We start from the raw sequence: 14,186 nt of genomic DNA, 5'->3' as shown, positions 1-14,186 counted from the left end.
GAGATGAATCTGGTGGGACTGTTGAGAAGCTTGGAAGGTTGGGTGGAGGACAAAGAAGGCGGTGTCGGGGGAATATTGGAACAAAATGATGAGGGTAGTTAGCAGAGCCTATGTACAGGAGGTGCAGGAGAGGATGCATAACTGATACTTGGGGAGTTCCTGCAAAAGCAGGATGGATTGGATGTGCTTGAGGGTGACAGAAGAGAGGTGGTGTTTCAGATGTTATTGACTGGAAGTGCACGTGTTTGCAGTTTGAATGCCATACTAGGACACTAGCTTTTTCATGGTACACGAAGACAATGATGGCGGAACAGCGTTTTTCTCGGTTGTAAGGAGAGGCGGTGAATAATGTTGGGCCCAACTTCTGAACGGTATTTATGTGCTAGGGAGGGATAGATGTAGAAGTGTGTGAGAATGTGGTGGGTTAGGACGGATTGGCGTGCCTTGCTGAAGACGGAATAAGGCTACTGAGTCGCTAGGATCAGGTTTTGCTGGGAGTTTTTTTTAGGTTTACGAAACAAAACGTTTTTGAAAGTCTTTCACCGTTCGCGACAGGACCATTCGTATAGGCTGGCGATGTTCAGTGTGGCTAGGATTTGTAGAGAGGAGAAAGGACTTTCTTTTAGGTGGCAGCAGGCAATGGATTCATGACCAGGCATTACCCTGTGTTTTCTGGAATGACTTCCCGTAGCGTGAAGACAGTTGTCGCTATTCCATATGATACAAACTTTGATTACTTTATGGCGCTCTATGAAGACCAGCGTACCAAACCACCCATCCTACCACTTGTTCCCAGTCCTCAGTGCCTACACATAACGCAATAAACAAGTTTAAGGGCACCAGTTACAGCACATATGTTTATGGCTCTATGTGAAGGTATTGAAGACTGGAAGCAATTAAGTGAGATGGGTGAATTGGTGCGCTGGTGTACACAGAGGGCCGTGAAATGATCAAAAATTGTAGCATTGCGAATCGTGAGAATGTTTTCACGGTAAGGGGCCAAAAGTTTGATATTTGCCAAACTATCTAGATGTAAGTGCCTTGGTACTGTTAACTTTACATCTACATCTACATCCATACTCCGCAAGCCACCTGACGGTGTGTGGCGGAGGGTACTTTGAGTACCTCTATCGGTTCTCCCTTCTATTCTAGTCTCGTGTTATCCGTGGAAAGAAAGATTGTCGGTATGCCTCTGTGTGGGCTCTAATCTCTCTGATTTTATCCTCCTGGTCTCTTCGCGAGATATACGTAGGAGGGAGCAATATACTGCTTGACTCATCGGTGAAGGCATGTTCTAGAAACTTCAACAGAAGCCAAGACCGAGCTACTGAGCGTCTCTCCTGCAAAGTCTTCCACTGGAGTTTGTCTATCATCTCCGTAACGCTTTCGCGATTACTAAACGATCCTGTAACGAAGCGCGCTGCTCTCCGTTGGATCTTCTCTATCTCTTCTATCAACTCTATCTGGTACGGATCCCACACTGGTGAGCAATATTCAAGCAGTGGGCGAATAAATGTACTGTAACCTACTTCCTTTGTTTTCGGATTGCATTTCCTTAGGATTCTTCCAATGAATCTCTGTCTGGCATCTGCTTTACCGACGATCAACTTTATATGATCATTCCATTTTAAATCACTCATAATACCTACTCCCAGATAATTTATGGAATTAACTGCTTACAGTTGCTGACCTGCTTTATTGTAGCTAAATGATAAAGGATCTTTCTTTCTATGTATTCGCAACGCATTACACTTGTCTACATTGTGATTCAATTGCCATTCCCTGCACCATGCGTCAATCCGTTGCAGATCCTCCTGCATTTCAGTACAATTTTCCATTGTTACAATCTCTCGATATACCACAGCATCATCCGCAAAAGCCTCAGTGAACTTCCGATGTTATCCACAAGGTCATTTATGTATATTGTGAATAGCAATGGTCCTACGACGCTCCCCTGCGGCACACCAGAAATCACTCTGTGGAGAGAACAAATTTAGGGGCTGATAAATGATAAAATACGAAAACCTTTATCAAGAACTTTATATGTAGCATGGGTGTTGACATCACAAAAGTACCAATGAAACAGAGGGCGGCATCAAGTCAATAGAAAGCTTACTCTTTATTGAGGAGAAAATGTGAGAGTATTAGGCAGCAAATTCACTGAGGAGCAGTCACACCTGGTGGCAACTAAGAGCCTTTTGGCTGGATATGGACGGGCTGACGTACCGTTCCTGTCGAAGGGCATCTGCTGGCAGTAGTCGTCGGCGCGCACGTCGCAGCGGTAGACGGCGCCACCCCTCACCACCCCCGGCTGGTACCGCGAGGTGTCGTCGGCGGGAGCGCCCACCAGCACCCTGCAACAAGACGCACCACCGTCTACACCCACGCAGCAGCTAATCCTCCTCACCTTCTTCCGTGGGGCTACCAATGCTCGGCGTGTAGCCTGCAGTGCATAAGGACCGCACGCATGTTTTATTATTCTAGTAGCTGAGAAACCTGTCATTTCCCGGGTATTCATTTGTCACTTTTGTATTAGAAATGAAAACAAAAAAATGAACTAGGTTTGTCATGGACTACTGAAAACAAATAATTTTTATGTATTCGTGAAAACATCTTTGAAATTATGAAACAGCCATAGAAAGAAATATGTATAAGTGCAGGATCCAGAGTAAGAAACATCAACTCGGACAGTTTCTGTACGCTGGGCGCAGCTGCTTCGTGTGTCAAATACCAGAATTTGTAAACGTGTTGTAAGGGGTTCATTAGGGGATCATTACTATTCGCTAGCGCACTTGAGCAGATGTAATTTCGATAGATTGCTCACGTGCTGCCCGCGATATGGAATATCTATGCTACAATAGAATCGCTGGTCAGAGCAGTGTTGGCAGTGAGTCGAGTTTAGTAGCTCGCAGTCATGTTTTGTAGCTTGCACAGAGCACTTGAGTTCTGGAGTTGGGACAGGGCAGTCCAGCGGTTCACTTGTGTTGGGCCGGTCGTGCAGAATGAGCGATGTAGTATAAGGTAATTAAAAAAATATTATTGTTCTTTGTTGCCACGCGCATATGTTAATAGCCACAACTGATTTAACCACGATTGTAATGTTAAAGTGCCATGTAATTCCTTGCATACATGTTTCAATAATAACTTTTGTTCTGAAGAAAACTTTTGCCAATCATTTATCTGAGTTTAAAGATTTTACGAATTTTTCCTGTGCATACTCATGATGAGTAAGCAAAAGACAATCAGTTGTTTTCCTACAAATGGAAATCTACTGGCCAGCATTGCTCTGGGCTGTGCCAAAAATTTCATATAGGAGCAGATATATAGATAGCGTTATCCGGCGACATCATTGTGAGGTAATAATTTTCCAGTTTACTCTGGATGATTTCACAGGGCCATGACGCAGCGCTGCTGACGTCAAAACTTATTAATCTCGATATGAAATTAGTCTTTAATGGTAGGTCACATTAAAACTTGAAATTTTATTATTGGAAAGAAATTTCTCTATTGGGAACTTAAATGAGATTTTTCTGTTGGGAGGTTGCACTGGGTGTGGATATTGTAATTATTTTTCTGTTGGGAGGTTGTACTTGATAACATATGCGCGCGGCAACAAAGAACAATAACTTTTTTTTGTTACCTTTTACTACATAGCTCAGGCACTACCATCTTTCTGTACGACCGGCCCAACACAAGTCAAGCGCTGGACTGCCCTGTCCGAACTCCAGAACTCAAGTGCTCTGTGCGAGCTACAAAACATGACTGCTCTCTGCGAGCTACTAAACTCGACTTAACGGCCAACACTGCTCTGACCTGCGATTCTATTGTAGCATAGATATTCCATATCGCAGGCAGTGCGTGAGCAATCCATCGAAATTACATCTGCTCAAGTGCGCTAGCGAATAGTAATGAACCCCTAACGAACCCCTTACAGTGTCTATCCCAACGCCTCTCCGTAGCTCTATAGCCGTTTGCGCTTCGTAGTTGAAAGCTGGCAAAAGCGGTGCCAGATTCAGGGATATCCTTAAGCTGAGCGACTGTAGGAGAGCGTTAATAGTAAGGAATAAATGTATTAAAACTTCATGCACTATGTGGCATTTTTCCGGATATAGCAGTGTTCATTATGACGTCATATATTTTTGAACTGTGTGCCATATAATGATATAATTTGTAGGTACATTCAGTGGCATATGTGGATACTGTTTGCAAAATTTATTGCAAATACTGCTAGTAGTACAGAAAGAATACATTTAAAACCATACATGATGTGACAGTTTTCCACGCATCCCGTTGTATGTGACGTCATTTCTCCTTAACTATGATATGCAGGTGTTTCTTACCCACAAAGCCACTGCTGCCTGACAGTAAGGGATGTGTGTACAAAGTTTGGTTGAAATTGGTCCAGTGATTTAGGAGGAGATGTGCTACACACACACACACACACACACACACACACACACACACACACACACACACACACACACACACACACATCCATTTTTATAACATGTATGGACCCATCTACAGACCACTTCTACAAGGATACTGGACATGCCATGGGATTACGATTTAAGATCAACAAAAACAACGTAATTTATGTTTTGAAGGATTTACATACAGGTCTGCCTTGACAAGGATGGGACAGGTGTTCGGCCGTGGCTTCAACCCCTTGCCGTACTTCCACGAGTCCGATTTGTGGAAACAAATGCGGACCAAACGTAAGCTTAATGAATCATACTCGTGGGAACGAAATTCGGACTAGGCTATTTTGTGTGTATCGTATATGGCTTTATTCTATACGTAAATTATCTAAAGAAACAATACCCGGTCAGAAAAGGAAACTTATACTGATTACCAAATAAATATAGCAGATTTAATGTTAAAAAAATGTCGAGTTGCTGAACTACGAGGAGCATGGTTTCGAGTACATAGTAAATGCTTCAATGGAAGTAAAACAAGACATTTGTCTAGTTACAACATTAGAAGGAAATACACAAGTTGTTCATAAAACGTTATTCCACTCATACAAATATACGTTGTGTCCCATTTTCATCTTTGCGGAAGAATATTTCTTCCAGATGCGGGGTCAGCATGTGTGACAGCCATGCTGAGGAGCGGGTCGAATCCTGGGTATTGGTGGAAGGAGTGGAGCAGTTGGTTGGTTGGTGGAGGGTTAAGGGACTAAAGAGCGACCGAGCGAGGTGGCGCAGTGGTTAGCACACTGGACACGTATTAGGGAGGACGCCGGTTCAAACCCGCGTCCGGCATTCTTGCTTTAGGTTTTCCATGATTTCCCTAAATCGCTTCAGGCAAATGCCAGGATGGTTCCTTTGAAAGTACACGGCCGACTTCCTTCGCTGTCCTTCACTAATCCGAGCTTGTGCTCCGTCTTTAATGACCTAGTTGTCGACGGGACGTTGAACACTTACCTCCTCCTCCACTAAAAAAGGCGGTCATTAGTCTCTTGGTCAAGAGATAGTTCATCGGGAATCAGTGACGTCACCCAAAAATTTTATCGAATTGTTAAAGAATGTAGGAATGGTAAAATCGAGGCACTGATAGCAATTTTAATGCCAGAGCTGCGAAATAATTTAAATTGGAAACTTGTGGTAAGTTCTATGGGACCAAACTCCTTAGGTCATCGGTCCCTAGGCTTAAACACTACTTAATCCAACTTAAACTAACTTAAGCGAAGGACAACACACGCACCCACTCCCAAGGGATGACTCGAACCTCCGAGGAGCCGCGCGAGCCGTGGGAAGGTGCCTTAGACGGAAATAATTTAAAGAGAAGTAAGTGATGTGTCCAGGAAGTAAGTTCCGATCAGTCGCGAAATGGAAACCACAGTGAAAATCCGATGAAGCTTTGCACAGATGTGTTACGCGGTGTCTCTAGAATGCCCATCGATCACATCACGTTGCAGTTTCTGAGCACACAGTGAGCATGTAAGGATGCCTAGTCAATAGAATCCCCGCCTTTCTGGGTGCCTGTCGAGAGATTTTGCCTGATTTCTCGCAATCCCACATAACGTATCTGCCATGTACTTCCTTCTTCATGACAAATCTCGGCCACACAATCCGGGGGCAATGAAGACGCTCTTGCAGCGTTTTTGATGGGAAGCGTTTCATCACCAACCATACACATACAGCCCCGTATTAGCTCCATCTGATGTTCATCTTTGCTCACATGAGCCACTGTGAAATTTTTTTGGCACAGGCAACGAGCTTTAGACCAGCGCAGAGAACTAAATCGTTCAAATGGCTCTGAGCACTGTGGGACTTAACTTCTGAGGTCATCAGTCCCATAGAACTAAGAACTACTTAAACCTTACTAAGGGCATCACACACATCCATGCCCGAGGCAGGATTCGAACCTGCGACCGTAGCGGTCGCGCGGTTTCAGACTGTAGCGCCTAGAACGTCTCGGCCACACTGGCCGGCCGAAGAGAACTGGTGGACAGCACAGGCGGCTGTCTCCCATAACGAGGGCACAACGCAACAACATATGTCTAAATAGGAGCGGCGACTACGTAGAGAAGTAGCTGGAGGGTGTAGTTAATTGTTGCAAATATCTGATTTTCACTGTGCTTTCTATTTTGCGAACGATAGAAACTTGTTTCCTGGACAAGCCTCGTAAAAGTATGTGGTTCGGGTGAATCTCAGTCTGGCAATCTGCTTTTTCCCCCTCTTTGTTTTAGGTGGTCATTCAACTTAAGATGGCTTCGGATGCTCGCTCCTAGATACGAGGTAGGCACTGTTTCCAGCGATCTGTCACCAATAGCATAATTGTAGAGTAGTGTATTTCTTCTACATAAGCGCAATACGTTACATTTATTAACATTCAGGGTTAAAATCCAGTACCTGCATCATTCACCAAACCTCTGCAGGTCTTCCTGCAGTTCGATGCTGTCCTCTGACGCTGCTACTTTCTTATAGACAGCCGCATCATCTGCAGACAGCCTCATGGGCCTTCCGACGTTACCTAATAGATCATTTATCTATACTTATTGTAAACAGTAACGGCCTTATCACACTTCCCTGTGGTACTCCTGCAATTTACCTTTACGTTTGCCAATATTGTTCCGTTAAGACAAACTGACAAATACTTACAATATAAACAATCTGTCAGTGACGCCTGCGTTACGATAAGGCTCGGTAGGACAGACGCCCACCACAGCTATCGCGTTTGGTACGGTGCTTTCGGACGAGTTGGTGGTGCTATATGGCTAGAGGCAGCAGCCGGCGCAGCTGCACACCGGATCGGTGACCGAGCAGCGCAAGATCTCAGCTTACGGCGCTGCTGCGTGCCTATGTATAGCCCCGCGGTCCAAGGCGTCTCCAGGAAGGCACCGGACAGGCTATCAATAGCAGTCTCCAAACACTGGGCCACACGGCTGGACCGCGCGCAACCTTCAACCTCATGTCGCGACGAGCCACCAACTCCCTGCGAGCGATTGTCTATCCCTTTCCTGAGCCACAAACATTACCTACACCTGGTACAACAGCGAAAGGAACTAGACATTCGTTGGCATCCCTGTCACTAGACGACGAACATCGGGTTTAGGCGCAGCTCTTTTGGAAGGAACACGGAGGAAAATTAAGGTCCAGCGTTCCATCTACGAAGAAACCATTATAGGTTGAGTTTATGACATTCATGAAGTCAGACACGATTTTAGGCATATATTTACTAAACGTCGCAAGTGCATGAAGCTCTATCTGCAAAAAAGTTGAAAATATCTTTATAGTCAATTGTATAGTTCAGTGCGGTGTCCTACAAGCCATCATGGGTAATGCCATCATGCCTGATGTGCTGACAACTTAAAATTACTTCGAAAAATTATCTAGAAAATGGTGACAGCAGACATCTCGCCCATAAGAGAACACAGCAACAATTCCTATTCTATTTGAACCAGTTCTGCGTAGAAACAGCAGTTCAAAAATGGCTCTGAGCACTATGGGACTTAACTTCTCAGGTCATCAGTCCCCTAGAACTTAGAACTACTCAAACCTAACTAACCTAAGGACATCACACACATCCATGCCCGAGGCAGGATTCGAATCTGCGGCCGTAGCGGTCGCGCGGTTCCAGACTGTAGCGCCTAGAACCACTCGGCCGCTCCGGCCGGCAGAAACAGCAGTCTATTTTATCATTACGAGTTTGCTGTCCATTGGAAACAAATTTTAAAGAAGGTTCCTCTCAGCAATTTTTTGATATGACATCACTATTTACAACTTATTGAGCTAAGTTTTCAAGGAGGATGCAACATAAACAACATTTAAAAATGAAGGCAAATACTTTTTCCTTAAAAAATGAGATTGTAATATTTTGGTGATGCATTTCATTTGTTTTCACGTCGTGTATAAAGTTATTTTGTGGAATAAAAAACCTGTGATGCATGTTGATGACGTAATTATAACCTAAATATGGCTGTATTACTTAATTCAGTATTAATTAAAATGTAACATTTGACTTGCATTGGATTGGCCGTACCGAGGTAGGTAGAGGCCACTTTTCCTTAACGTAATGTGTTCCCAACAAAGCTCACACAGTAGTTTTAAGAGTAGCATTTTCTGATGCATGTAACTTAGGAAGTGCAATACTGATGATTTAGAGGGACTAAATTGACATACATATCGAATTTTGTTTTTTCAGTAAAGTATACAAAGAACAGCAGCAAACTGTGTATAATTATTTTTGGGGAATGGAAACTGACTGCATGTTTCTTTCCCGCAGAACGTATATCAGCTTATTATGCCAGAGTGCACACGGCAGCTTGTGTACCAGTAGCTGAAGTAATCCTATTCAAGACAGGACGACCAACTTTCAGTGAAACAACTCTTCTTATTTAAAACTAAACTAAACTCCTCCCGAATAGGCCATGAAGTCCCAAAGGTACCGACTGGCCGCCGTGTCATCCTCGGCCCATAGGCGTCACTGGATGCGGATATGGAGGGGCATGTGGTCAGCACACCGCGCTCCTGGCCGTATGTCAGTTTTGCGAGACTGGAGCTGCTACTTCTCAATCAAGTAGCTCCCCAGTTTGCCTCACAAGGGCTGAGTGCACCCCGCTTGCCAACAGCGCTCGACAGACCGGATGGTCACCCATCTAAGTGCTAGCCCAGCCCGACAGCGCTTAACTTCGGTGATATGACGGGAACTGGTGTTACCACTGCGGCAAGGCCGTTGGCACAACTCTTCTTGGCCAACACCAAATAAACTCAATTAATACACAAATGGAAAACTGCCCTACTTCCGCTGTTTTCAAAGGCCTGATTGATCACGATCAACTGACAGATTACTTCTGTGCCGGGTGGATATAATTAAAGTGCAGTAACAGAGGTCCAGTATGGGCTGTATTTATCGTAAAGGTAATGAAACTTCGTAGATATGCTAATTCATTAATGTGGAACCAGTTTACGGTGGAAAAAAATTAGTTCCAATTTTGGCCACCAGTTGCAAATTTGGCGCTGCACAGCATCTCGTCGACGTCTCTGGTGCTCATACTGAACAAACTCCATAAGCGACAGTTAATAATAAAATCAACATTGTGCCTTTTCTGCCCACATTCCACTCCTAATCCGTTACAAATATCTTTATATATCTTTCTCGGTTTCACAGCGCCAGAATTGCATTTGGTGGTCAAAATTGGAACTAATTATTTTCCAGCGTAAATCGGTTCCACATTAATGGTTTAGCATATCTACCAAGTTTCGCTGCCATATGATAATAATTGCCCACACTGGACCTCTGTGAGAGTCTGCAGTTTAATTATAACCCAGGCCATAATACTGTCATCTCTAAGTTTTAATTGGCATGATTTATTACTTGTATGATTCCGAGTATTCTGCCGAGTTGTTAGTTCCATTTTTCTGCACAGTATTTCAACAGACGACTAGCTGCCGTCTTCCAACAACAGTACTTCACACTCTTGGAATACAATCAGCGATTACACATAACAACGCAGCTCGCAGCAACCGAAGACAATGACTGGACAGGTCGTCGAAGCATTATGGATTAAAATGGAATCAACAACTCGGCTGAACACCAAAAAAAAGTCATCAGTAATACTGACGTTACTAGATTTCAATACAGCATCTGATCCCGTGAACTCTGCCATTCTGCGTGCTAAAATGGGATGGCTAAAATTTTCAGATTGTACACTGATGCGATTCGAATGATACTTGAGAAACAGGCAACAGTGTTGTGCAAGCAAGTTGTCTCAGCAGTGCCTCAGGGGTCAGTGCTGGACCCACTGCTGTTTCTCGTTTTAAGTCAGTGACACGTTGTCGGTACTTCCCTCTTGTAAATACGGTCTACATCACGCTTAAGCACCAAACCTAGAGATACCAGTCCTCCATCGTTTACATGAATGACGATCTCAGTGTTCAGACGTGCCCAGTAGATAAGCCCAGAACTAACTACGAAGAAGTGCCGAGAAATGAGCCAGGGCTGGAGCCTGGCGCCCTTGATTACGCCTGCGTGTGGGCCGCCCACTTGCAACAGATAGCGAGGACTGCATTCTGCAGCGGCCGACCTTCGCCCACTGCTGCCAGGTTTGCTCGTCCTTAACTGTCCCCCGAGAATTCCTATAGACGCGCCTTACGTCACCGCTATCTAAGTATGGGGCACAAGCGACCAATTAGCGCTCCCTGAACATCTCATTCGTACTGATGCCTGACCAGCGAGTCAGAACACGTCACTTGCTACTTGCGTGTCACACCTACACTGCGCTACAAAATAAAAACATCACTTTATTGAGCTTATCCATTACGGATATTTTAGAACCCGTGACTGTTAATTGAATGTAAATACATAAAACTGCAACCAGTCACTTTTATGAATAGTTATTTATCATTCCATGCACCGGTTTTCGGATCTTTTCAGATTCATCTTCCGATGGTTTTCTGGAAGTTACAGCGCTGTTTCTAGCATAATGCTGGGTGCTGGGTGCTGCCTCTTTTTTCGTTAGTGTCCATCTGTTTGCTTCCATTTTGATAGCTAGTTGGTACACCACTTCACACTTTTACACAATCTGTATTCATACACACTGTGACAGTGAAACTTGACAGCATCCATGTGCTATACAACTGTTGCTTGCAACAAAGATCTTGACAAAAAGATATGGCTTAGTCCTACTTTGCACAGAGATGTAATTTGTTCTTGTTTACATGTATTGAAGTATACATAAGGGCAAATATTTTAATCAGACTGGCAATAACATGAGAGCACAAAATAAAATAAGTTCAAAAATGTGTGTGAAATCTTATGGGACTTAACTGCTAAGGCCATCAGTCCCTAAGCTTACACACTACTTAACCTAAATTATCCTAAGGACAAACACACACACCCATGCCCGAGGGAGGACTCGAACCTCCGCCGGGACCAGTCGCACAGGCCATGACTGCAGCGCCATAGACCGCTCGGCTAATCCCGCGCGGCATAAAATAAGTAAATGAATGAATTACTACATGAAAAAACTTCAAATGATGTGATGTCTTATTTCTATTCGTATATTAACGTATAATACAGTCAATTTATGAGCAAATATTTGACAGTATAGGACATCAGATCACTTGAATTTTGTTCTTGTAGTCATTTATTCCTTTATTTATTTCATTTTGTGCTCTCATGTTATCCCCAATTGATTAAAATATTTGCCCTTATATCAGCTTAAATACATGTAAACAAGAACATCTCTGAGCAGAGTAGGCCTATGCCATATCTTTTTCTCAAGATCTTTGTTACAAACACCAGTTGTACGGCACATTCTGGATGCTGGCAAAGTTACGCTGTCACAATGTAAGTGAATACAGATTTGTGCCGTGCGTGCGCGTTTAATTTCGCGTAATTCCCGCGGATTTGGAAGCCCTCTGGCCGCAGAGGCGCATGGGGCGTTACTTTCGCCGGTAGAGAGCAGGTCGGAGGAGAAGGTATTTAAGGGCTGCGGCGACCTGGAGTAAAGTGTTGACCATCTTTGATACTGCTCACATTTCCATAATGCTTCAACCTTTCTCTAAAGACATCTTAAGCTAGCAACCGCATTGCACGTGATATCTCTCTTTTGGAGAGCAGCAAAAGTTCATAATGCTTTTTCAGTGCTTCTGTTTCACGCCCTCCTGCGACATGCGGCTTTTCGCGGATGATGCTGTAGTATACAGAGAAGTTGCATCATTAGAAAATTGCAGCAAAATGCAGGAAGATCTGCAGCGGATAGGCATTTGGTGCAGGGAGTGGCAACCGACCCTTAACATAGACAAATGTAATGTATTGCGAATACATAGAAAGAAGGATCCTTTATTGTATGATTATATGATAGCGGAACAAACACTGGTAGCAGTTACTTCTGTAAAATATCTGGGGGTATGCGTACGGAACGAATTGAAGTGGAATGATCATATAAAATTAATTGTTGGTAAGGCGGGTGCCAGGTTGAGATTCATTGGGAGAGTCCTTAGAAAATGTAGTCCGTTAACAAAGGAGGTGGCTTACAAAACACTAGTTCGACCTATACTTGAGTATTGCTCATTAGTGTGGGATCCGTACCAGGTCGGGTTGACAGAGGAGATAGAGAAGATCCAAAGAAGAGCGGCGCGTTTCGTCACAGGGTTATTTGGTAAGCGTGATAGCGTTACGGAGATGTTTAGCAAACTCAAGTGGCAGACTCTGCAAGAGAGGCGCTCTGCATCGCGGTGTAGCTTGCTGTCCAGGTTTCGAGAGGGTGCGTTTCTGGATGAGGTATCGAATATATTGCTTGCCCCTACTTATACCTCCCGAGGAGATCACGAATGTAAAATTAGAGGGATTCGAGCGCGTACGGAGGCTTTCCGGCAGTCATTCTTCCCGCGAACCAAACGCGACTGGAACAGGAAAGGGAGGTAATGACAGTGGCACGTAAAGTGCCCTTCGCCACACACCGTTGGGTGGCTTCCGGAGTATAAATGTAGATGTAGATGATCACGGAGGTGTGCGACAGCGACTCATGTGTGAATAAAGCGGCAAAGGACTCCTCTAAGACATCCCAGTTCGATAACACCTTCAGTATTCTATCATCAGTGTGTAACATCCACTGTCTTTTAGTTACATATTATTTATATGTTCTCTCAATTCTGGGGAACAATGTCTTCCTGCTGTTCATCGCACTGCAAACTGTCGTTTTCGACCGCGAAATGTGTGAGAATCAAGCCATCTGAGCCCTTTTCCTGTCGATTCTGAGCGGCGGTGTGTGTGTGACATGTTTTCCTCGGCAACTCAAAAGAAAACCACGTGATTTCAAAGCTTGGCATCGCAGTTCTGCCCTCAGTCACAGAGGCGTCAAAACAAGGGTCCAATGTGGGTGAGAGGGGCTGTGACTGTTTTCCTATCGCTTGACACGTCCACGGTGGCGTTGGGCAGAATTTTAATGAAATTTGTGCCAACGTGACATCATTAACCAACTTCACACGCCGCCGAGCTTCTGACTTCCGGCCCTTTATTCGCATGTTCGACACCTTGGTGTCTGCAGCATCATCGAGTCAGAGGCTGACGTCACAGGGCGCCACGCTTTAACACCTTCGCAGGGGAAGGTTGTAGGCACTTTTGGGCCAAATTTGAAACTTAGACATCGGAGTGGGAGACAATTACGGAATTTCGAAAAACGAGTTGCGCTGTGAATATCAGACAGGGACTGTCCCGGAACTCAGAACCAACTATCAGCTGCAGGTTACCCTTCCAGGGGCAACAAAATTTTATTCTTAATATTTCATGTGATTATAGAATATCTGTTGACTGGAATACTCTCTTTCAAATTCTGAAGGTGGCAGGGGTAAAATACAGGGAGCAAAAGGCTATTTACAATTTGTACAGAAACCAGATGGCAGTTGTAAGAGTCGAGGGACATGAAAGGGAAGCAGTGGTTCGGAAGGGAGTGAGACAGGGTTGTAGCCTCTCCCCGATGCTATTCAATCTGTATATTGAGCAAGCAATAAAGTAAACAAAAGAACGGAGTAGGTATTAAAATCCATGGAGAAGGAATAAAATCCTTGAGGTTCGCCGATGACATTGTAATTCTGCCAGAATCAGCAAAGGCCTTGGAAGAGCAGTTGAACGGAATGGACAGTGTCTTGAAAGGAGGGTATAAGATGAACATCAACTAAAGCAAAACGAGGATAATGGAATGTAGTCGAATTAAGTCGGGTGATGCTGAGGGG

At 44.3% G+C, this 14,186-nt stretch overlaps 1 protein-coding gene across 1 annotated transcript in view; it reads right to left on the bottom strand.

Annotated features, from left to right (window-relative positions):
• Positions 1-14,186, bottom strand: part of LOC126253554 (integrin alpha-PS2-like) — a 392,425-nt gene that overhangs the window by 257,552 nt on the left and 120,687 nt on the right. Inside the window, exon 2 of the mRNA XM_049954962.1 lies at positions 2,227-2,354. Coding sequence (XP_049810919.1) covers positions 2,227-2,354 — 128 coding nt within the window. The remainder of the gene's footprint in view (positions 1-2,226; positions 2,355-14,186) is intronic.

Source organism: Schistocerca nitens, chromosome 4 (genome assembly GCF_023898315.1).
Source record: "Schistocerca nitens isolate TAMUIC-IGC-003100 chromosome 4, iqSchNite1.1, whole genome shotgun sequence".
NCBI lineage: Eukaryota > Metazoa > Arthropoda > Insecta > Orthoptera > Acrididae > Schistocerca > Schistocerca nitens.
The sequence above is the reverse complement of the archived record's forward strand: the minus strand, read 5'-3'. Positions and strand labels throughout refer to the sequence as shown.